The following is a 22,500-nucleotide window of genomic DNA, read 5'->3' on the forward strand; positions in this document are numbered from 1 at the left end:
AATTTCGGCAGGGAATGGGAACAGATAAGTAACAACGGGCATAATAAAACAAAACTTTGGTTTTATATGCATACCTAATTGAAATCTCCCCAAATGGGCTTTTCGGGGCCAATGGAACACAATCAACGAAACAAAAGAACAACAACTGTCAACTCCCAACTGGCTGGAGCCAAACCACTAGGCCATTTACAAGTGCAGCCCAGACGTTGAATCAGGGACTTGTGCCAGGATTAAATTCATCGACTGGTTAGAACGGGTCTTGAACCCGGGAGCTCCCGATAGCAAGGCAAGCGCCCTAACCGATGGACCCAACTGCCTCCAGCAGTGCCTCTGGCAGTTAAATAAAATACTCCACTGATAAAGGCGTTGTGATAACGTTGAAATATTTCTGTTAAGCACTGTTATGGCTCTGAGTCTGTAATTTTTGGATCACCTTGAAAACATATCTACCGGGTACTCAATGCTGCTAAACCTTGGACTAAATATGCTAACGACACAAAATTATCTCGATGACTTACCTCGTCCAAACGAACTCGGCTGTTGTTATGGATTGGATTAACAAATATGCGGCGCAGAGTGTCGATCATCTTGTAGGAGTCTGGGTTTCTATACTGGAAGCTCAAGATAATTACCATTGCCAAAAGAATAACGTAGACGCATAAGTCTGTGAATAACTTAATGATTTGACGCCTTCTAAGCTCCTTGGCTCGTAATGATTTGACACGTTCCTTGTCAGGAGGATCATAGTGTGAAAAGTCTTCGTTCGTCAGGTCTTGCCTGACTAGTTCATCGCTTGCCCCTTGTGAATAACAAAAGAAAGGTCATGTCAAGATAATCAAACATTTGGAGTGAGTCAAATCCATTTAGAGATACAGCGTTTTCCCAAAAGATAGCACCGAGATTTGTCAAATTTACAGAGGTAATTCTACAAGGAGAGAGGGGTCACGCTGAACTCATCTACTGAGCTCAGTAGGGAGTGGAAATTAAACATAGGCGTGGCGCGGGAATTTCTACTCATCTCAAACAAAGTAAATATCTTCCGTATCCTATTGGAAGTACCCTGGTAATGTCATTACATCTTTCCTTAAATACAACGCTTTCAGACAAATATCTTGTTATACTTTTAAAATCACGTTTGTATCACCCAAAGCCAGCAAAACTGGAAGTCTACGTTACGAACGTGGGTGCCATTTGGCACATTTCATTTGTACTCATAGATACGTGACCAGCCACAACCACAGTACTTTCTCGAGGGAGGAAGAGAGAGGACCCTGGGAACTAGGTTGCGTGAAAGCTTGCCAACGGATTGGTGCGAGAAGGAAAAGGGCAAGTCTCGCGAGTCCAAATTCCTTCGAGCTGATTCCACCCCACAGTCATTAGTCCCGAATATAGATGGTTTATTAGAGGGTCCAATGTGCATTGAGGTCTCATTCGCTTAGAAGGCTTTAAAGCTGAGCTAGTCAAGTTGACCACGTGCTAGCAGAGATAGACCAGTTCATCAGACTGCATCCCCTGCTCTTTGTGAAAGGCATTTGGAATCATTCAACTTCCACAGACTTTACAGACAAGGGTTGTGATTCAGGGTATTTGGTTAAAAACTACGAGAGGGAAGTTCACATACCTGCGTCGGCTGTTACTTCTTCAAGATCGTCTTCACCATCAGCGGACTTTATGAGCGTCGCAAATATTACGGAGAGAACAAGGACTTTCAATGGCTGGCTGATAAGTGTGTCTTGAACGAATGAGATTAACATTGTTGTGAGCCAAAGGTTAGATTGTTCCCTTCCCCACATCATGCTGTAGAACAATGTGAATACGGCAGATGTTAACGTGGTCAGGATGCAAAGACACCACCCTACGTAAACGCACCAATATGGAAAACACGGTGCCGAAGATCGACCAGAGCCTTGAAATTTGGCGCGAATCTTTGCTAAGACACTCGGTTTTTGCGTTTCCTCTACACATTCACAGTCGTTGTCACAGATCTCAACATCAGGGTGAGGCAGAGTTTCTACAGATCTACCACGGTTTTCATCTACTAGACCACCTCCGGAATCATCTCCGCCAATGATGCAATGAACATAATTTGCATCCGTCTCTTGATCAAAACATTGAAGCGAAATATCCTTCTCATCAATAACAGAGTCACTTTCTGTGGAGTTAGCAGATGTTTGAGACGATAAATCATCGCACCTGTCTTTGTCAGCTTTCGAATTATTGATTTCTTTGGCTCTCGAGTTTCTGAAGAGTGCAACAATCAAGACGTTAACAGGTATTACAATCAATGCGCTCTCGATGCCAATGATTAATGTGCGCATGTTCAGCTTCAAAGGTCCTATCTGAAAATCGTCAGATGAGTCCCCTGGTTGAGGCGTTGCTCCAAAAAACATCGCAGTGGCCACCATGAAGGAGAACAGAAGGGATAAGCAACAGGACAGTCGCTGAAGTCTTGTGAAAGGACTTCTCGGTGGGCGATATGCCACTGAAAACCATAGATGATTGTCACAGATTCCCTTTCGAAGTTTCGTGTTAAAAACTTTTTTGAAGGAAACCATGTCATTATCATTGGCAGGACGGAACAAGACGTTTATTTTTCCGTCTTCTTCTGCCACATCAAGCCAACGGCCTACAAGAAAGCGGACAAAATCATTGCGTTCATGTCTACACTATACACGGTCTACACTGAATATTTCAAACACCGCGCTATTCTTCTTTCGCTCACAATCACGAAATACATCTTCCAGTAGAAGTTAAATATCCAACTTAAAGCTAACAAAAAAAATCAAATTTCAAATGCATTTGTTATGTCAATCTTCCAAATGGTCTAGATAAAAGCAGTGAAGAAACTAATTTTAAGAAAAACACGACACTCCTGAGTTTTACAGACATGTTTCGGCAGTTGCCTCTGTCATCTTCAGTGTGAAATGAACAATAATTACAGTGAAATATAAATACTAGAGAAATTACAATAATAATAATGACAGTTATTAAGACTACGACAATAGTAATTCAAAATTAAACAGAAAGTTTTAAATTAACGTGTTTGACCTGTGCGTTAAGTGTTGGTTTGTCCCAAAATATGTGCAACGCCTCTTTGATTTTGAGAGCAAACCGCGAAGATGCCTGATCAATGATGACAAAATTGTCACGGGAGCATGCAGAGCGACACGCTAAGGAGCTCTCCAGATGCTTGAAAATGTGTGAGGCCCTGTCCGTTTCCAAATGTTCCCTTACACGTTTGTTGAAATGTCAGGTGGTTTCACCGACATAGCAAGCTGCACAGCCTGCACACGAAAATTTATAGACAACACATGATCGGAGTCCATTGGGGACAGGGTCTTTCACACTAAAGAGGCTACCTACTTTGAAAGAGGAAAACGCTAACACGATGTTTGCATTATTACAATAGAAATGTGAAAGTCGACGAAGGCGCTTTTGGGCGATGCTAGAAATATAACCTATGTAGGGTAATTTTAAATACAAAGTATTGGGCGCTTGTTCACTAGTTGATCTTACAGAGCTGCCTGTCAATCTGAGTTTCCTTATGCCCTTGAATGAACAATAACCATGCACCCCACCCTCCAAATAAATCCAAATAAATCGGCGCCCGAGATTCTGTCGCTGAGATTTCATACCAGAGAGGAAAATCCATTTGTCTCCAGTTTGGCAGTCTCTGAGCATGGCTCTGTTGAGAAACCATCCTGGGCTTTTTCCATCATTATCATGCCACACCCTCAATCCACGGATAGGCCCCAGTGGATTCGGCAAGGACAGGATAAAGACATTCAGGTCTCCTCGTCTGAACAGCGCTCGTGAAGTATCTAACAGGTAACATGGTCCGCTGCTTTCCTCCTCGCCAAGAATCTCGCATCCTACATGAGCAGTTGTACCGGAGCCATTACGACTTCCAGTCACAAAGTAGATTTCGTAACGGTAATCGCTGTCTTGGTGATAATGAATGAGGGTTGCACCAATCTATAAACAACAGAATAAAATGTTTATAGCCCCTCTAGTCGTGCATTGGTGTGTAAGCCCATTGTAGAAGATGTATGCGCTGAGACTGATGGACTCCTTCGTAGGACGGCAAAAACTCATGACTTGGAGTGTGCAACTTCGATGTATTTGTGTTCTGACTGAGTCGTTTTTCGATCGATTTTCCCGACAAATCCAGCCACTCATAAGCCTCACATAATTAATCATTTTCCATGGGATTGAGACGGTCACTTGTGCGTGTTTCGTCTTTTTTCAGTAAACACTTGTCTCAAATAAATTTGGTCTGTGAAAATGTTGTTTCATGGACCAAGAATGGGAAATCGTTGAAGAGTTGTAATTTAGGGAAGGTAGAGTCGCGATGGGGGAGGGGGCAGTCTCCAAGAGGATAGGAACCGTAAGATTTTTAAAATGAAAGAAGGATGATCCAATAAAAGACTATAGCGCTGGGTTTCAAACCACTGCAGTTTGCAAGCAGTTGTCGGGGCACGGAATGGACCTTCTACTGACCTGCATGGCGTCTTTTCTGTCTGTCCTCCAAGCCCATATTGCAAGTAACGCGTATAACAATAGCAAGAACAGAATCGTAAACATCACCACTACGTTTCCTGTTTCAAAGGCATTTTTAAACCCTGCTAATGCTTTGCTGAAGTCGATCGGATTGGGCGCCACAAACATTCCTGAACCAAATGATGTGAGATGATTTGTCATACAGTGTATTCTTGACGGACTTGTTAATGGTCCCACCTGGGAAAGGAAAAAAAACCGTAGTTACTACATTCACGTCTACGACATGGGCAACGAGAAAAGACCCGCTCCCTTCAGTCCATGAAAGTTTAGTACTGTTGGGCGCGTTTGATTCCAAACGGATGACCAACAGAGGATACCCTGTGCTATAAATGTGGGTTCCCTGGTTGCGGGGAGAAGAGTGCAGAAAACTCTCCCCTCCCACGAAACTGAACAGGATTCATATTCTAGCTGTTTCTTCCACTGGCCTGAGTTCTTACTATTCTCTACCCGACTCCGAGGTTTTTTTCAGGGTTTTCCGGTTTCCCCTCACCAAAACTGAATTGGCATGTAGCTCTCTCCCCTTGTCGTTGCACTTAATGGGGAAGAATACACCAAAGTGGAAGTACGTGTGCCTTGTCCAATGGGGCGTTCATTGTCTTTAAGACTTACCGCACAACCGTCTCCCGACCATTTTTCTATTTCTTCGTTCCAGTAAAGGCATTTCGTTTTGTAAACTCTCATGGAATACTTCATCAAGACGGTCTCATTGAGATCTTTCCGTTCGTTTTCATATAGAATACCAACGATGTAAGTGGACGCGCGAAGGTCTTTGTTAGAGATGAATAGAGTGTAAGCGGTGTATTCCTCAAAGCATCTAGTATAGTTTGCAATTGTCCAATTATCACTTGAAGGGTTCCAAATCACTTTAGTCCAGGTGTATGCATTTCTGGTTGGCTGCACTTTTTCTCGCACGTAAACTTGCAGTTTGTGACTGCAATTAAATGGAGCAATCTCAATGCTAACAGCTTCATCCTTCGAAGTTACAGTAATTTTGTGATAAGTCCATTGCGCAATTTCTGTTCCGTTGAAACTGAATTTATCTGGTTCTGGCAGCTTCTCTGGACCGGGCAAGAAGTACTCAACTTGTTGTTTAAGATTGGAAACAGTTATAGACTTTTCGTTATCCTTGTCTTCAAATGATAAGCTAACCACAGGGCTTTTGACGTCTTTTGATGACTCATCGTAGGTGTAGTAATTCTGAGGCATAGACGCCACCTTAGAAAAGAAAAGACTGAGAATTAAATTTCTTATATCAAACCCTTTTTCGAGTTTCCACCAAACATGATTCTTAAAGACGAATCGTAGGTCTGGAAGAAAACGCATTTAGGATTAATGCTGGACATTCACCCACTCAACGGTTTGGCTCATGATTCGTCTGTGTGATCATCCAGTCAAACGTTTAATTAACTTCAGCAACGACAGCGGCAAAGCCAACGAATATGTCGATCAAAATACAACTTCGCGCTATCATGAGTATTTTGCGATTATTCCGCCTTGTTAACGTTGTATAATATAGGTGTGTATAATATAGGTGAGTTGTCTTATAACTGGGTTGGTACGAGCCGTCTTGAATCAAAGATATCGAATGAAATATTCGATAAGTGTGCGTTGAATCTGAGATGGCGCGTATAATGCCCAGTTGGTTAAAACCAGTCTCATATCCAACGAACTCGAATGGAACCATTGTTTCGTTAAATCTTCATTAAATTCTGATCGCATGGACACTTGGAAACTAAAGCCAACCAGTTTCCAGCTTGACAACAGGTGACGCAATTAGTTTCCATATTAGGTCATACCAGAAACCCATAAGGGTTGAAACGTGTAACGGCCCCTTGTGTGCTGGGAAACAAGCTTCTGAATATTCAATTTGCTAAGTACCATATTTGGAACAACAAGAGCGAGGAGTTTCCAAATATGGTACTTAGCACTGAAACATTCAACCAATCAGTTCGCACTGAATATTCGGAAACTGTGAACGCGCGTTACACGTTTCAACCCTTATGGGTTCTGGTCATACTGTATATGGGCTAACTGATAACCGAGATTGAGTGAACCAATCTGCACACGAGATACGCAATATCCGAGATTGAAAATTTAATAAAGAGCGCTTAAAATTAAACTCTCATAGATATCTCTGCTCAAAAATTAGTGCTACACAACCAGCGTTCGAATAAACGTATCCCTTTTCGAACTACAATAACGCTATATTTGTCGTGGCCGATGAACTTAGGGTCCACTTTTTAACTTTTATTAAGCTCTTAGTTCAGGAAATCACTTTACTAGCTTTTAATTGATTCGAGAGTAGGAAGATAATATTTTCAATTAAAAAAAAAGAATCAGTGTTTAAATTTTTAATAATCAACTACAGTGTATATGGTTTAAACTCACCTTCTGATTAACGGAGCGTATTCCTGCTTTTCCTCCACCGAACATATCGTTACCACTTGGCAGTTTAAAATTTGCCGAACCTGAGCTCACCTCACCACCAGCTTCGGAAGGAGAGAAACTCTTGAGGTTTAGAGTCAGTCGTGGAGTGGAAATCTCGGTAGCGTCTTCAAAAGCAACCTTTCTCCTCAGGACCGATTTTGACACAGAGTTTAATGCCGTGAAGAGCTGCTTCACCACAGATTTACCCTAAAGCGGCAGAAGCAAAACTTGAATTGATGCGCTGTTAGTTAGCATTGGATTTCATGGCAGCCTGAGGTGGATAAAAACCTCCTCAAGTAGCTTTTAATCTTTATGAACAATGCATTGCTTCCCTGATATCCAACAGAGTTAACGAATACAAAAGCGTTGTGAGACAGGAACCGGAACTACGATCTATTTTCAGTATGCGAGGGGACTGGAAAGTCCCTCCAATGTGGAGCCAGAATATTATTTAAGATCCTGAGTGTTCGGCATGGCGAGATTTGAACGCAGGATCGAACAGCTCAGCAGACTGGCAACTTACATTACCGGCCTTTACGAGATAAGAGCTCTTGTAAAATTTTCATTCATACACTGCTTACGAGTGGTGAAGCAAGAGGAGAAAAGGATACCACACGGGGAGGGGCGGGGGGCAACAAAGCGGGGAAATAAGAAAAACGTATCAGTTATACTTTTTTCACCTCGACTTACTTTTGTTCGTTTGTCTTGATTGCCACTCTGCACTTGATCCTTGTTTGGTGACGTCACGTTGGTTTTGTTAGGTTGATTGACAGCTGCCACGTCAGAAGCAGCGCCCAGCAAATTTCCGATTGAGCCACACATGTCAGCCGCAACGGAATCCACTGAACTAGACCCAGGTTCCTGAGATTCACGCTCAAGAAAAGTAGCCATGTTAGTCGACGCTGACGTGCCTGCTTCCTGCGGCAACAAAAAATTAAACCCACATGTGTAAGAGAACGAAAGGCGTTCATATCCTTTGAAAGCCCATAGACAGGCAATGAAACAAATGATACAAATAAACAGAATAGAATTCTAACTATTATGACTTGGACTAGTTGGCTGTTAAAAGTGATTTGGGCGCTTTCCGTTTGGTTAAAATTTCCGGAAACTTCCGGTTCACAGAATAATGAAAAAACGATTTTCTTGTGAGCATACAATTCAATAACGTGTCGTGATCAGTGTGACATGATTGGGTACCCTGTGTCACACACACACACACACACACATCCATTGGACTCGATCTTGAAAAAACGACTTTTAACAAAGAAGCTCGAGAGACATTCATTTCTTCTGTTTAACTTCTTGAAGTCTCTTTACGAAGATGAAATGCGATAACAATGAAGTGTGTTACATTTTTTTTTAATACAGAGAGTAGCTTGAGATGTTGATCGTGGCTCGTCGACTCAGGTTGACTGACGCAGCACTACGGATATCAAGTTGTTCGCTTATCATTAATGCATTTAATCTTTTAGTGCCCCAGAAATAGTCTGGGTTCATGGACTTGGTGAATACACAACCGTTTCTATTCCTTGCCTCTTTACCTGTGCTGCAAGTGACACTTCATCTTTAACTTGGGTAACTTGGTTCAAGGAACTTGATATGAGTTTTGCAGACTTTTGGGATGCGACAGTTTGACTAGTAATTGCCTTCACCAGACTCTCGCGCATCTGCGAGGACATAGACGTATTAGGCAAAAGTTTAATTACAAGTGAAATCTCATTGACGTTACTTAAACTAATGTCATACTCCAAAATACAGTCCTTCCATTATTCTTTCTGGATGCCACGAATCGAAGCTGCCTCAGTATGCATTTGAATATGCTATTTAAGCAATAGAGGACGTTTTCCGTGATAGCCTCATAGCCTCATCTAAACACGAAAGGGAGTTGGGAGAATTCGAGACAGTTATGCAAACCCGAGACGCAGCATTACAGCGTCATTTTAACATCAGCACTATCCAGACTGCTTTGTCAAAATGTTTCCTTATTCAAAAGTACCTGCTTTACTGGAAACAAAGAAACAATTGGTCAAATTTGGCTGATTGGTAGAAACAATCCAATGCATTCTGGTCTTGGAAGTAAATTACTATTTAACAAATCGTGACCGCTAGTCAAGGAACCGTGGACTCTGGGAACGAAAATGTATACACGGGTTTCCACCGATTATACTGTCCCGATTATAGCCTAGTTGTAAATGTGCGCACACGTGCTTTACCTATGCATGTCAGGTAGTCTGGAAACGTAATACTCATTTAGAAATAAGATTAGATTGAGTTTTCAAAACCTGTTTCCGTTCCTCTGTAAACGAGGAAGCATCTTCTCCACCGGCTGTCTTCACTTGGTGATTTAGGATGGAGCTAATACTTCCAACAATACGGCCCACATCTTGGTACTTTCCAGATTTAACCAAGGAATCCAATGAACTTCCGCCACTATTCATCATACTTGACATTTGACTCATCAGCTCCTTGCCACTGACCAGTGCTGGAAGGGACTGAAATTTCGAAAAAAGGCTGCTGTGAAAATGGGAGTAAAGGTATAAAGTTGCTTTTTCTTGACCATAAGAGAGGTTTGGTCACCACAACGGCGCGGCAACGGAAACGAAAAGTATCAAAGACAACTTTAATAGCCTTGATTAATGTTATGTTGTTCGGAGGACGGCAATGAGATTTAATAATTAAGGGAAAGAACTTTGGAAGCGACAGCAGCAGAAGGCAACTGAAAAGGACAACAACGGCTTTTAATTATTGAAGAAACAATTGTGTACATGCACTTCATGTAATTAAGTCACTTATGTCCAGAAATGCGAGTAATGAAGATGCACACCCAATTTTAATATCCAACACAAAGCTTCCCTAAGTCTAAGTATTTGCTCCCTAATTCCAACGATAAGATTGGTGCCAACGATAATATATAATTACACAATTCTCCTGTATGGCATGTGCTTATTTGTGTTTGTTGTATAGATAATGTAGCGAATGATAAGTATATGTATAAAGCTGTCTTTTCTCGTCTTTCATACCTGAACTTGAAGACTAACAATTGTTGCAGAACCAAATTTGTCGGAAACGCGAACGGTGATGTTCATGGTGTAATTGTCAACTTCCTCCCCGAGGGGAAGAGAAATAGTAGCATTAGCCTCTCTTCCATAGTAAAACATTGATTCCATGATCCCATGGACATGAACAATCTCGTAGCTGAGTGGTCCATCTGGGTCATACCAACCAGTGCACCAAAACTTGTACTCTTGCGATAGCACGTGCCCAATACGTGGTTCTACGTCACAAGTGCCACTCTTCGGTGCAGAATTTACTTGGAATTCATAAGAAGCTCTTCCATAGTTGCCATCAGGCAAAGTGGCCGTGACAACTAGCATGTATTTATGGTCTCCTTGCAAAAGATTTCTCTTTATGATCAAGTTTGGGTAGCTAATTTGTGACGTGTTTTCCTGTCTTGGCAATGTGGTATTATCACGCTGCCACGTTGGTTCGACAGTGCCTTTTCGACTGTCTAAGATGAACAACCACCAGGAATACACAAGATCATTTGTACAAGATGTTCCTTTGCATTTTGTTGACACTGAAAGTTTGTCCGAAGGATTGACCTTCGCTCCACAGTTAACTTCACATCTTAAAATGGAGAAACATCATTCAGTAAAATCACCACATTTATTATTTTTTTCTTTAAAAGTTACACAAAATCATTTATTGTCGGTGTCATGGTCGTCTCAAAAAACTAATTCATAAAAATCGAAATCCTTTCTAGGAACTCATTATAAGCTTGAAAAACCGCATCGTTTGAATTTCGTGGTGTTATGCTTTTCGAACATAGGGACACATTTATGACCACAAAAAAAAAATTACTGTTGTGACGATATTGATTTATTCAGAAGATTCAAGACAATCTGCTACGTATTTCTTTAAAATTAGTTACGCAATGCAAGCAGTAACGTTTTGTACCTGATTAAAAAAGAAAGTCAACTTATTATTGTTATTATTATTATTATTATTATTATTATTATTATTATTATTATTATTATCCATCTTGGTGACGTTTTCTAGTTTTGGGAGCTTCAAGACAGAAACAGTTCAAATTTTTCTCTCATGAATCCCGTCTGACCAGTACAAGGTTGAGTCTTCTGCGTTGAGGAGACGGAGAAGTTGGCATGGTTTGCATTTCTCTTGTTTTTGACAAACTGCAGGCGGGAGTAATACGTTGCGGATATTCTCTTTTACTATCTTACCTTAAAGAAAGAGTTGGCAGATCTTTGGGTCCTAACTCAAGCTTCTGTGTCGTGGAACTCATCCTTTGATCTTTACGGACCACCAGCACGATTACGTAGGTTTCATGCTGCATCATTTGACTTGTTTTTAGTTCCAGGAATGTTGTGGTTGAAAGAAGGTAATATCCATCTCGGTAACATCCTTCTCCGTCCTGAGTGTAGAATGTGACACTATTGTCCCCGTCCATCGCCACTGAACCATTAATGACGTCCAATATTAATTTTGGAAAATTTTCGGAGACATTTCTGCAAAACCACAGGAACTGCATCCCTATGGGGCAGAGCAAGAAATGGAAGCACTGTACATATTAAAAACATACCATCTGAAACTTTGAGGTTTGTTGTGTGGCCATCTGTTCCTTACCTCGTCCCTGGTTGTCTCCTGTCACACCAAGGAAGTGCGCATGCGTGAAGGGGAATATTTGTGTGTGTGTGTGGGATAGGAAAAAGAAAGGAGACCACGTCTCAGTCCTCTCTTTCTTCGCACAAATCCATTCGTTAATGGTGCGTGTCCCACAGTCGCGTTGGTAATAGCTCGCATTTTTACTACAGAAAGACTTCTATTTCAAGGTATAGTGGTATATGGGACTGTGTGCAAGCCGCGGGTCCAGAAATTTGAGGTTTCCTGTCTCAGAGGACAAATTCCTGGTGGTTCTAAAATGCGACTCTTTCTTAAATAAGGCAAAGCAAAGTCACACAAGAGCCACTGGGAATCACATGGTCGGAACTTCATCCCGGTTTCAAGTGGCATGAAGCAACTCCCCCACCCCTCCCTCAACAGAACGCCTGTCGATCGTTGGGTTACCTCACCACTATGTAGACAGTTAACATTTATACAAATGGGTGAATGTGCACAATGTATTGAAAGCAAAGTTTCTTGTCTAAGGAAACAATAAGGTGATTGACCGCTTGGCCTCGAACCATCGACCATTAGGTCGGGATTCCGATGAGCTAAGCACGACATCACCGAGCCTCCAGAATACAATTAAGCTTTTAAACGAAAATCTGAATAATACCTGAATGATTTCCTGGCCCGACGTCTGGGTCAAACGAATTAAAGCCATCAATAGTTAGCATGGATCCGAAACCTCGCCTGACCTCGCTCCCTCCAATAATTTGCGCAGTCAAAGGAGATTTGACTACTTTGATGAACCCCTCGGCGGCTGCGATAAAATTTTTTAATTCCCGTTCTACCATGCCTACTGTTAAGGTTAACTTAAACAATCCAATTGGTAACGACCGTCTTTTAAGAAGTAACTCTAGCATGGAAGCCCCCTTGTTCAAATAAGGATTGCTGACGTACTCAAACAACCCTGTCTCCGGATTTTCTTTGAAGATCTTCCATTCGTATTTAGACCCTCTGGATTCAGGACAAAATATATCAACATCTGCTGCGATATTGATGTTATCAATGGTCAAAAAGCTCGGTGCATCGTCTCGGTTATCACCGATATCTTTCAATTTGACGTCGGGATTTTTGCAAGGGCGTGAAAGTATCTCAATCTCGCAAGTTTGCAAAGATGTGGAAACTTCATTGCCCAGGATTGCAAGGATTGAGTATTTTCCTGGAGTATTATAAACGTGATGTAATTCAATGCTTTTTTGTAACTTTCCCTTGTATTTCACAGTATTGTTAATTTCCTTCTTCTTGAATGCTTGGAATTTTGCAAAATCTCCATACCAATAACTTGTAGTGTTGTCCATAAGAATTCGGAGAGTCGAGTTTGTTCCCAGAGTTTCTGTGACTGCTTCCACGGTAACCGCCTCGTTCCGAACCTTGGGAGAGGTACATTTCACTGGTCTTCCTTTGTCTTTTTTGAAAGAAGCAGATTTTTGAATGGCTATTCTCTTAACAGTGCTCACTGTACTTACGTGATTTTCAACACGTAAAGACACGACATATACACCAGCTACGTCAAATGTATGAGTGACAGTTTTATTCGTCCACGAACTATTAGCACCCGTTACCGACCACGTGTAATTCAGATTTGTCCCATTGTCAGTTGACACTTGGAGGACAACAGGAGTTTTTTCTGGAAAGACATTCCTGTCTACACCGTGCCCAGAACGTAGAATGTTACCCTCAAAGTAACCCATACTGATGTGGACACCAGATGCTTTGATTTCTATAAAGACTATCTGCGTTTGTCGTAACAACGAAGTGACGAGGTTCTCGGCTGTAACAGTGAAGTTGTGTTTTCCAGGTTGCCCATAAATCTCAGGAGTTACATTGGATAAATAATACATATTCCTACGTTCTATATTGAGCTCTTTTTGGTTCAGGAATACAGTAAAAGTTACATTTGTTCCAGATGCAATGGTAAAGTTTACAACGAATTCTCTGCCAAAAATAACCGGAGGAACCTTTGGCACTTTGAAGAGTGTGATTTCATCTTGGACTGTGGCAAATGCTGTGGCTTTTGCCTCACTTAAACGGTTTTTACATATGGTGCAGACGTTGTAGACACCTATACCTTTGTAAACGTGACTTGTAGAAATGCTCAAGTTCCTAAAACCATCGACATTTAGGTCATAATGTTTAAAGTAAACTAACACGTCGTTTAGGGTTTGGAAGAATGGCTCGGATCCGTCCCCAAAATGCCATTGACAATCGAAATCGGATCCAATAAGTAAGAACATTGTTACGTTCACATTTTCATCGACCTTAGCTGCAAAATGCGGTATAATGGCTCCATGTAGCCTCAAAACTGGCTTATGAACTTGGATGACAACGCTGGTATTGAAAGTTGAAACTCCATTATCAGCGGTTATACTGACTGTAAAAATACCGTAATGGTTGAACGAGAGGTTGACAAGAGTCTTACTGGTTATCAGAACTTCACTGTTATCTCCAAAAGTGACGATATAAGAAGCATTTATCTCAGGCACAGAGTTTACATCTGTAAAAGAGATCGAGACTGTTTCGTTAATTTCTACGTCCTTGGCCCTATGAAATACAATTGGCGAGAAAGGGATCACACTTCGAAGAATCACACATTGAATCCGTGCGTAAATCCATTTCGTGATAGCATTTGAAGCAGCAACAGAGAGAAAAAATTCTCCGTGTGTTTTGTAATGGCTCTGGTTTACCCAGGCCTCTCCGTGTAGCTCATCATATGACTTAACAATTTTCAGCAAAACACCAGAGAAGTTTGCTTTGTATTCAACGTCTGTTCCATTATCTATTTGCCATCTCACGAGAAAGTGTGTTCCAAATAGTGTGGGAGGAACCGGAAAAATTCTTAATCCTCTTATCAATTTTTGAACATGTACTACAGCAGAAATAGAAACTTTACTCCTTCGATTTCTACACGTAACAAGAGCTGTGTAGGTCGCAGGCGTCGGGTAAATGTGAGTTAGAGTCATTTCTCCTGAACAAGACCGTGGAATGGTATAATTGGCATTGTCACTGAGAGACCAGAGGCAAATAAAATCTGAACCTTGAGCGATGAAAAGTCGAAACAGTGTTCGTTCTCCAAACACCGTCGCATTGCTGTACAGAGACATGTTCGTCAGGACCTTAACTGGTTTAGGCACTGAAATAATGTTGTTTGCAGTGAGGAGGCTGGTGTTGCACATGGTGGAAGCCTGTACTTTCATGTTGTAGTTTCCTATAAGGTGGTACAAGTGACGGGCCAAGCTGAGAGACGACTCTTGAGTGGCAGTGCCATCGCCGAAGTCAAACAGAAATGTTGGTTTGGAAGCGTTGTAGTTGATGGCTGCATTCACCGTAAGTACTGTCTCATTTGCTTCTACTACGTGTACTGGGGAGGTTAAGTTCAGGGAAAGAAATTCCAAGGGAATCACTAAAATGAAACAATATTTGATAAAGTCAGTTTTCGTGGGAAGCTCTGTAGTTTTTGTGGGACTTGATCATATATTTTAGACAAATACGCTTTCCGTTGAACTAACCCTCGGGATGTTACAACCAAACGGTACAATATACTAGAACTTATGAGCCACGAGACGTACTGTGGCACAGTGGTCGATTATTAAACAGAGCTCAGCCAGGGCCCAAGCAAACCATTTTCCTAATCATTTCAATTTTTGATTGTCTTAAGTTAAGAGCAAAGTAGAAAAGCATTTAACTTCTTTAAGCAACTCACCAGAACCGTTCTGGCTTTCAATGATTGTTGATAATCGCAGTCTAAGTCAGACTTCCATATACCGGCCTCAAGATTTTAACGTTACCATTTACATAAAACTCAAAGGAGAGGTTGTATTACAAACCTGGCTTGCAGGCGTCTTTTGCCTCCATGACTTCCTCTGCTACAAGGGCTTTGGAGTAGAACTGCAAACACGCAACTGCACCCTCGTATGTTCCCAGCGAAGTGATAGCAACTGCTCCGAGCCGAATCTCGTAATCTGTGGCCAGAAACTGATTCTTACCGAGGAACTTTCGCTCGACTTCCAAACCATCGTGAAAAAGAGACGCCCACCCTGTCAAGTGATTGTACGAGGCACCAATGAAATTCCATTTGGCCAAGCCCAGCACATTAGCCCTTAACCACGGAGGTAGGGTCTTATCTCTTCGAACAAAGCGAGCCGTGAGCCAAGTTTGGTCCACAGTCCCCTGAATCCACATTTGCACTCCATGAGAGTTGGCGTTATAATGGACAAGGGGTCCTGTGCTGCTTTTGTAGGGGTATACATATAGTAACATAGTCATTGATTGATCAAATTTAACTTGGTTATGAGCTTCAATCTCGATAAAAGAGTTGTGTTCTCCACTGAATTCGACAGCACCTTTAGGTTCTCCGTTGATTCCTGGCGCAAAATTGATGTTGGACATGTGCACAGTCAAATTTCCTTTGATGACTTCACGACCTTGATAATGTTCATTCAAAGGAAATAGAGCCGCCGGTTTTGTTGTCAAATTGCATACCTCGAGGACTAAAGACAAAAAAAGAGTGTCAACAAGAGATTACGAGGTGAGTGTACGACCGCCTACGAATACCCCGTTCTGTGCCCCGTTCAAAGTGGTGTACTGGCCATCATCGGAATCCCGAATCATGTTGTACTGATGTGTAACCTTGTTATGCAATCATTCCTCCTATATAATTGGTCAAGTGCCAAAAGAAAAAAAATAACTCAAATCTGTAAGTTTTAAAAAGCATTTATTTGGCATAGGCATTGAATTGATTGACCAGGACGCTTGGTGAAAAACTCGAAGAGTTATTCTCTGGTTCGCAAGTCGTCCAAATAAACCACAAATTCGTCCATTTCAAGTCACGGTCGTTGTTAGGAAGAAATGGCAAAGAAATGTACCAAAATGTAAAAGGCACGAGCAGAGTGTGCAGTGTCATTTGCTAAGCGCACCTTTTGATGATTTTTATCTATAGTCCTCATCGCAGTCAAAGTAAAAGTTGCGGATAGTTTCTAAGGACGCATAAGCGATCGTGTGCCTATCTTTATACAAGACCAGCTAAACGGCTCACTCAATGCTATCATCCCAGATGGTTTAACCGTTTGCAGCATAAAAATGGCGAGTATGGTATCCCTGCCACTGTCGTCAGGCGAGAGAGATCTTGATCATGAGAATGTTTTAAAATTCCCTTGTTTTCGAAGGTTCATTTTGACTCGTTTTGAAAACGGTAATTGAGAAACAGCAGACCTGGAGATCAAATTTGCGTTTTGCCAAAAAATCAGTAAAAGAAACTAGTTTGTCGTTTCACTTAAAAGCAATGCTAAATCTCTCAAATAACGATGCTCTTTATGGCTAGCCTCACAAAGTCATTTACAATTTGCTGAACACGACTATTAGCTGAAAAATGCCACAAAATTGACGATAACCAGTAGAGATGCTTATGATTCAATGGTCGTTCGTTTCAGCGCTTTACTTCCTACGGCTAACATCTGGTCGTAGCATTTTAATACTGTTTAAAGGCCCAGGAAAAAGCCTTCAACATTTGCTTCAACATCATCCGTTCGATTTTGTTGAACCATGTTAACTGCTGGGGTGGGCAAACCGTTTCAACATCGATTTAACTTCGATTCAACATGTTTCAACGCAGTTGAAAGGCTAAAAGTTTCAACATCGCTGTTCAACAAAATCGAAAGGATTTTAAAGCAAATGTTGAAGCCGTTTCGCAGAGCCTTGATACTTTTTTGAGTTGTTTGAACTGCTAAATATACAAAAAGAAATTGCACAACAATACATGTGCATTTTACTTGCATTGTTTTCAGTTTGACTCGGAATTGAAATATTTTAGTGGCACTGAAAAGTGTTTCGAAATGAAAATCTTCTAATTTTACCTTTGTTTTGTTCGCCAAAGACGTTTCCAGATCGCAAAACCTGAAAACAAACGAACGAAAAAAATACTATCAGCGAAATTAAGAACATGTCCTGGATATCGCAGTGTTAAAAATACCTGTAAGATAAACGCTTTCGTGAACCACAAGACAAACAGTTTCTGAAAGTTACAACGCCCCATCTTAGTTCTGCGAAAGGCACCGTAACGTAAATTGAAACTTCGAAAGAATTTCGAAAGCCTCTTATTCGTTGGTTGGTTTCCGATGAATAAAAATAGTTGCGAATGCTTTCCATGGATTTCTACAACAGGTGATAATTGCATAAGCAATCAATTCGGTTTGTTATTCGTCCAACCGCAAGTAAACATGACAGTCAAAATATTTTTTGTGGTGAGTCGATGTTTGCGACACTGCAGTGGCTAGCTGAACTTCAGATAAAGAAAACATCAAGATTCGGTGTATGGGTCAATAGTACAAAAAACATTTAGTAGGGCGAATTATCACGATTTGCAGATTCGCCTCAAGAGCGAAAAATACCTCGGAAGTGTTTTGTAGAAGATCAGAAGTTCTCTGAAGTTCTCCCGAAGTTTTATTGCTTTTCAAGAAAAATGAAACTTATAACATGAAGCCCAGGAAGCGAAGCATACGCATACAATATCACGGTATTTTTCGTCTGATTTCATTTAACAATTTATTATGTAATTCCAATTACATTGTTAAGTTACGTAATCACTTGTCCTTGAGCCTCTTGTGTGAGCCTTATGAACTACTCTAATATAATAGTTTTAACGAAATATGTTTAAAGGTTTCTTTTTCTACATTTTGAGCCAGGCTTATTACATTTATTTTCTTAATGACATCCGTATCTTTTAAAAGCTTTCTGTTGGCATTGAGAATTAATCCTCTGGAAAAAATGTTGTTTTTCTAAGCTTCCAACATTATTTTGCAACCCCTTTTTTTCAAGCAGGATCAAATTAAATGGCCGTTTTTATGCTAGAGACGTTAAAGTCGAGACGCATATAACGTCTGAGACGTTAAAAAGTCGTCTGTTAAATGCGTCTAAACGACGCACTTAACAGAAGACGTTAAAGCGGTCAGAAGTTAAATGCGTCTGTCTTATTTACCGTTTTTATACTAGACGTTATAGTCGTCTCGAGATGACTTTAACGTCTCTAGCATAAAAACGGCCATTTAATTTGATCCTGTTTGAAAAAAAAGGTTGCAGAACCCAATGAACTTGATTTACACGGACGTATTTCATTCAGTTGCATTCCATAGGTTTTGAGCGAAATTGAATGCTTTTTTGGCACAAACATTCTTTATACCATTTTTGATTGGTAATCATATAAATTTCAATGCTCATGCTTATTTGCTTAAACCTGCATGTTAAATATACAGACTATTGTTTCGCTCGCTTACATTACAGCATGCATACATAGGAGATTAACCTAAGGGTCTATATTTAAGCGAAATTCCAAGTTTGTAATCTGTAGCTCGGGTTGTCAATTCACATTGTTTTTGAAAACAAGCCAAAAGGTTGGTTTTTTCTCTGTAGGCTTTATTGAGATTACGCTAGGTTATCGCAGTGGTACGACATCTTTAACAGTTACCAATACTTTTCAGTAAACCGTAAACTGAACGTTCCGCCATTTCAACGAACATTCTCGAGTGTCTTCAGCGAGGACCCCTGAAGAAGAATTTGTGGCCGCTGGTACTAAAAGTGAAGAAGAGGAAGACCAAGAAGGAGAGGGGGGGGGGGGGGGGAGGGGTTACAACGCGTCAGTCAAGAGGCTTGTCGGGCTGGCAATAGACACTCAAAGGGACCTGAAATATATCTGGGGAAATAGGGTGTTGTTGAAAAAAATGGAATCATTGCGGGAAGGGCAGGGAAACGTTTTTTCTTGGTATAGTTTAATTTCCTCTTCGAATGATTGATGATCTTTTCGTCTTTGACCACCGAAACTTAATTAGAAAACGCAAACTGCGGTGACAAACTTGACATTCTATATAATAACCAAATGAATGCGCGCCCTCTGATTAGTCAATCAGCTATGGCTTATTGTGCCAGTGAACTCATGAAAATTTCGCGCGTCTTCACAATTATTCTATATATAAAAAAAGGTATAGACCACAATTACTATGGTTTAGAGGCATGATAAACCACTTGGGATGTTGGAAGAACACTCGAAGAATTTACATCACTCGCCTGCGCCTCGTGATTTACGATTCTTCTCGTGTGCTTCCAACCTCCCGCGTGGTTTATCAGCCTATAAATCATAGAAACTTGTGGTCTATTGCTTAAGTATTACCTCCTTTTGTTACTATCAATACTACCTCACAAGCTACTCAAATTACTGTTAAACATTTCAAAAATTTTAGCTAACGGTTACTTCTGAAGATGTATGTTGAGATATGTTGAAACGTTAAATCACTAAAAATTATTATTTCAGTTATGCGCTTGCTTAGCCTCATGTTTGTCACCGTAGTTTGCGTTCTATTTCTGATTAATGATCTACCCCTCTAAGGTTTCTTTTATCACAGTATGTGGTAGTCATGTCATTTTGGAGCTAGTGAACGTTAACTAAATCTATTATCCATTTCATTTCATTTTTATTCTCTCACGGAAATACACATAGCAACTTCCTCTGCTCGCATATAGCTCAGCTAGTCTAGGCGGGCAGAGGACACTTTAACATAAAGTAACTCAATGGGAGAAGATTAAGAAAAGAAAGAAAAGGAAAGGAAAGAAAAAGAAAAAGGAAGATAGGTCTATATAAACGATACAGAGATACGTTGCAAAATTACACAATTACAAGCCTATTTTACATTCATCTTGCTTAATTTATTAACTAAACTAGGTGTGTCAACATAAGTATCCTCCAGTTCCAGAATACGTAAAATGAGCTGATATAAAGAAACTGTAAATTTATGTTTCGGGGGTATTCGGATACTTTTAGGAATACTGTTCCAAAGTCTTGCACCAAATATAGAAAATGAGTGTTTTAACTGATTTGTCCTGGAATATTTAATGTTAAAACTACCTGTCTCTGAAAACCTAGTATTATAGCTCCAAGTAGTTCGGCAAAGAAAATGCGTATAACAATTCCAGAAACAAAATTGGTATGAACAGTGTGGATGTTTGGAGAGAAAATTGAAAATTTACGACTAGGTTCTCGCGTCCTTCACATAACCGCATTTAATTGGTGATATCACAGCGTTGTCAAGGCGACAACTGCTGAGAAATGACCCAAGATGTACTCACTCACGTGCTGGGCCTGCAAAGTCATTGGCCGTTTTTATATTAGAAGAAAGTAAAAGCTTTACAGAAACTGACAGATTGAAAGGACTAAAAGGTTGTAAACGCCCCCACTGCTTTTCCCTCTGCTAATGACCTGATTTTAATGTCTCCCACACAAACGGTAGAACAGCGTTGCCGGACTTTTTCTGAAGAATATTTCGCCAGCAAGACAAAAACGCGCTGATTCTGTGATTGAATAGAATGCAAAACATCACAAAACAAATGATAACCTTGAGCGCCCGCAGTACGGTTTGTACAGCGTACCATGGCCATGCTCTTGGGGTTTTTCGAAATCAAAGTGAATGAAGGAGTAAACCTGGATTCCAAGAAAAAGCAGATTGAGAGAAGAAGTGACAAAAGCGAGTATTCGCAGTCTTTTAATGCCCGTATCGCCATAAATGTTCTCTACTGTGCTTCTGGAAAACCGAAACCCAATTGAAAGAAAGCCAATTGCCAGAATGAGACCAAACGTCAAAAAATAAACGCGGCAGATTATTATTAAAGAGAGGATTCTCTCGGTAAGAAGGATAGTCAAGTCTATAATAAAATTAACGAGAAAGTTGAAAACCATTAACCCCAATGCTGCAGACAACTTCTGAAATCGAGGAGGAACAAGGTCCATTTTTGTTACGTCCATAAAAACCAGTAGAATTAGGCCAAGTGCCGCGAGTATACATGGGAAGCCGGATGACCACGTGATGTATGTAGCGCGATAGTTCAGGGTTCCACGCGAGCTGTAAGGATCAACAAACAAAATAACGGCTCGGGAACAACCAATAAAAACCAATGTAAGGTATAAAGCCAGTTTCAGTCCTTTTATGTCTTGTTTAGTCAGTACATCATATACAAGTGCTATCCCAGCGGTCGCTGCGAGTAATATGTATATCGCAACAAAGACGTAGATGTGTAGGTCCCAAGCTTTTCCCCACGTTTTTAATGCCTGAGGCCAGTCGGGTGCAGGCTCTGGGTCATTGTCCACGTTTCTTACGGGTTCAGCCGATCCGTTACCTATGTTGCGGGGAATTCTGGGGGATCTTTCGGGACTTCCTGGTACAACTTGCTCTGCCGCCGAAAATTCTAACTTCATCTCTTGGAAAAGTTCTTGCGACATATGATATGCGTTCACGCCCGAAGCTGGAAATTTCTTTAGGAGCACTGAATCGCGTGGAAACTTAAACGTCGCTGCATGGCCATTGTAAAAAATGAGCAGAACAAGGAACACGCGACAGCTTGTCCGTTTTACCATTTTGCTCTTATCTGTGCGAGTTTTCTAATGACCCATCATGGTGTAATACAGCTCACTGCTTAGCAAGAAAAAAATGTGAGAACACTTTAGTTAGAGAGATAGATTCGTTGAAACCCTCCCGCATTGCAAGTCTTTACTTGTACGACCACGGGAAAAACGGTCTCTCGCCCAGGAACCTGTTTTCCGAAAGTCGCGAAACTTTTCGGGTGCCACAATTTCCCAGTCTGTATCTTCGGAAGGGAGAGGCTTTGAGACGTCGACTTTTACAATCATTTTGCTTTTAGTTATCTTGAAAACATACTAAAAGACAAGCTTCTTAAACATGCAGATGGCTGGTTCACAAATGGCTTTTTCGGGCCGTAAAGTTATCGGGAGTTTCGAGAAACGGACCCAGGGCTTTTTGGAAATTTCTAGGGTCAAAAAGAACGGAATACGAG

General features: G+C 40.9%; 1 protein-coding gene and 1 pseudogene across 1 annotated transcript in view; both read right to left on the bottom strand.

The window, feature by feature from the left end:
- LOC137979974 (polycystin-1-like protein 2) overlaps nucleotides 1-12,533 on the bottom strand; it is a 15,543-nt gene extending 3,010 nt beyond the window's left edge. Inside the window, exons 1-13 of the mRNA XM_068827324.1 lie at nucleotides 12,284-12,533; nucleotides 11,229-11,538; nucleotides 10,008-10,614; nucleotides 9,270-9,479; nucleotides 8,529-8,654; nucleotides 7,678-7,905; nucleotides 6,949-7,194; nucleotides 5,170-5,775; nucleotides 4,501-4,737; nucleotides 3,636-3,975; nucleotides 1,622-2,626; nucleotides 916-925; nucleotides 519-792 (exon numbers count right to left, since the gene is read on the bottom strand). Coding sequence (XP_068683425.1) covers nucleotides 519-792; nucleotides 916-925; nucleotides 1,622-2,626; nucleotides 3,636-3,975; nucleotides 4,501-4,737; nucleotides 5,170-5,775; nucleotides 6,949-7,194; nucleotides 7,678-7,905; nucleotides 8,529-8,654; nucleotides 9,270-9,479; nucleotides 10,008-10,614; nucleotides 11,229-11,538; nucleotides 12,284-12,533 — 4,449 coding nt within the window. The remainder of the gene's footprint in view (nucleotides 1-518; nucleotides 793-915; nucleotides 926-1,621; nucleotides 2,627-3,635; nucleotides 3,976-4,500; nucleotides 4,738-5,169; nucleotides 5,776-6,948; nucleotides 7,195-7,677; nucleotides 7,906-8,528; nucleotides 8,655-9,269; nucleotides 9,480-10,007; nucleotides 10,615-11,228; nucleotides 11,539-12,283) is intronic.
- An 8,370-nt stretch (nucleotides 12,534-20,903) lies between these two features.
- On the bottom strand, nucleotides 20,904-22,063 carry LOC138009847 (proline-rich transmembrane protein 4-like; annotated as a pseudogene).
- Between the last annotated feature and the right edge of the window lie 437 nt (nucleotides 22,064-22,500).

Source organism: Montipora foliosa, chromosome 1, assembly GCF_036669935.1.
Source record: "Montipora foliosa isolate CH-2021 chromosome 1, ASM3666993v2, whole genome shotgun sequence".
Taxonomy (NCBI): Eukaryota; Metazoa; Cnidaria; class Anthozoa; order Scleractinia; family Acroporidae; genus Montipora; species Montipora foliosa.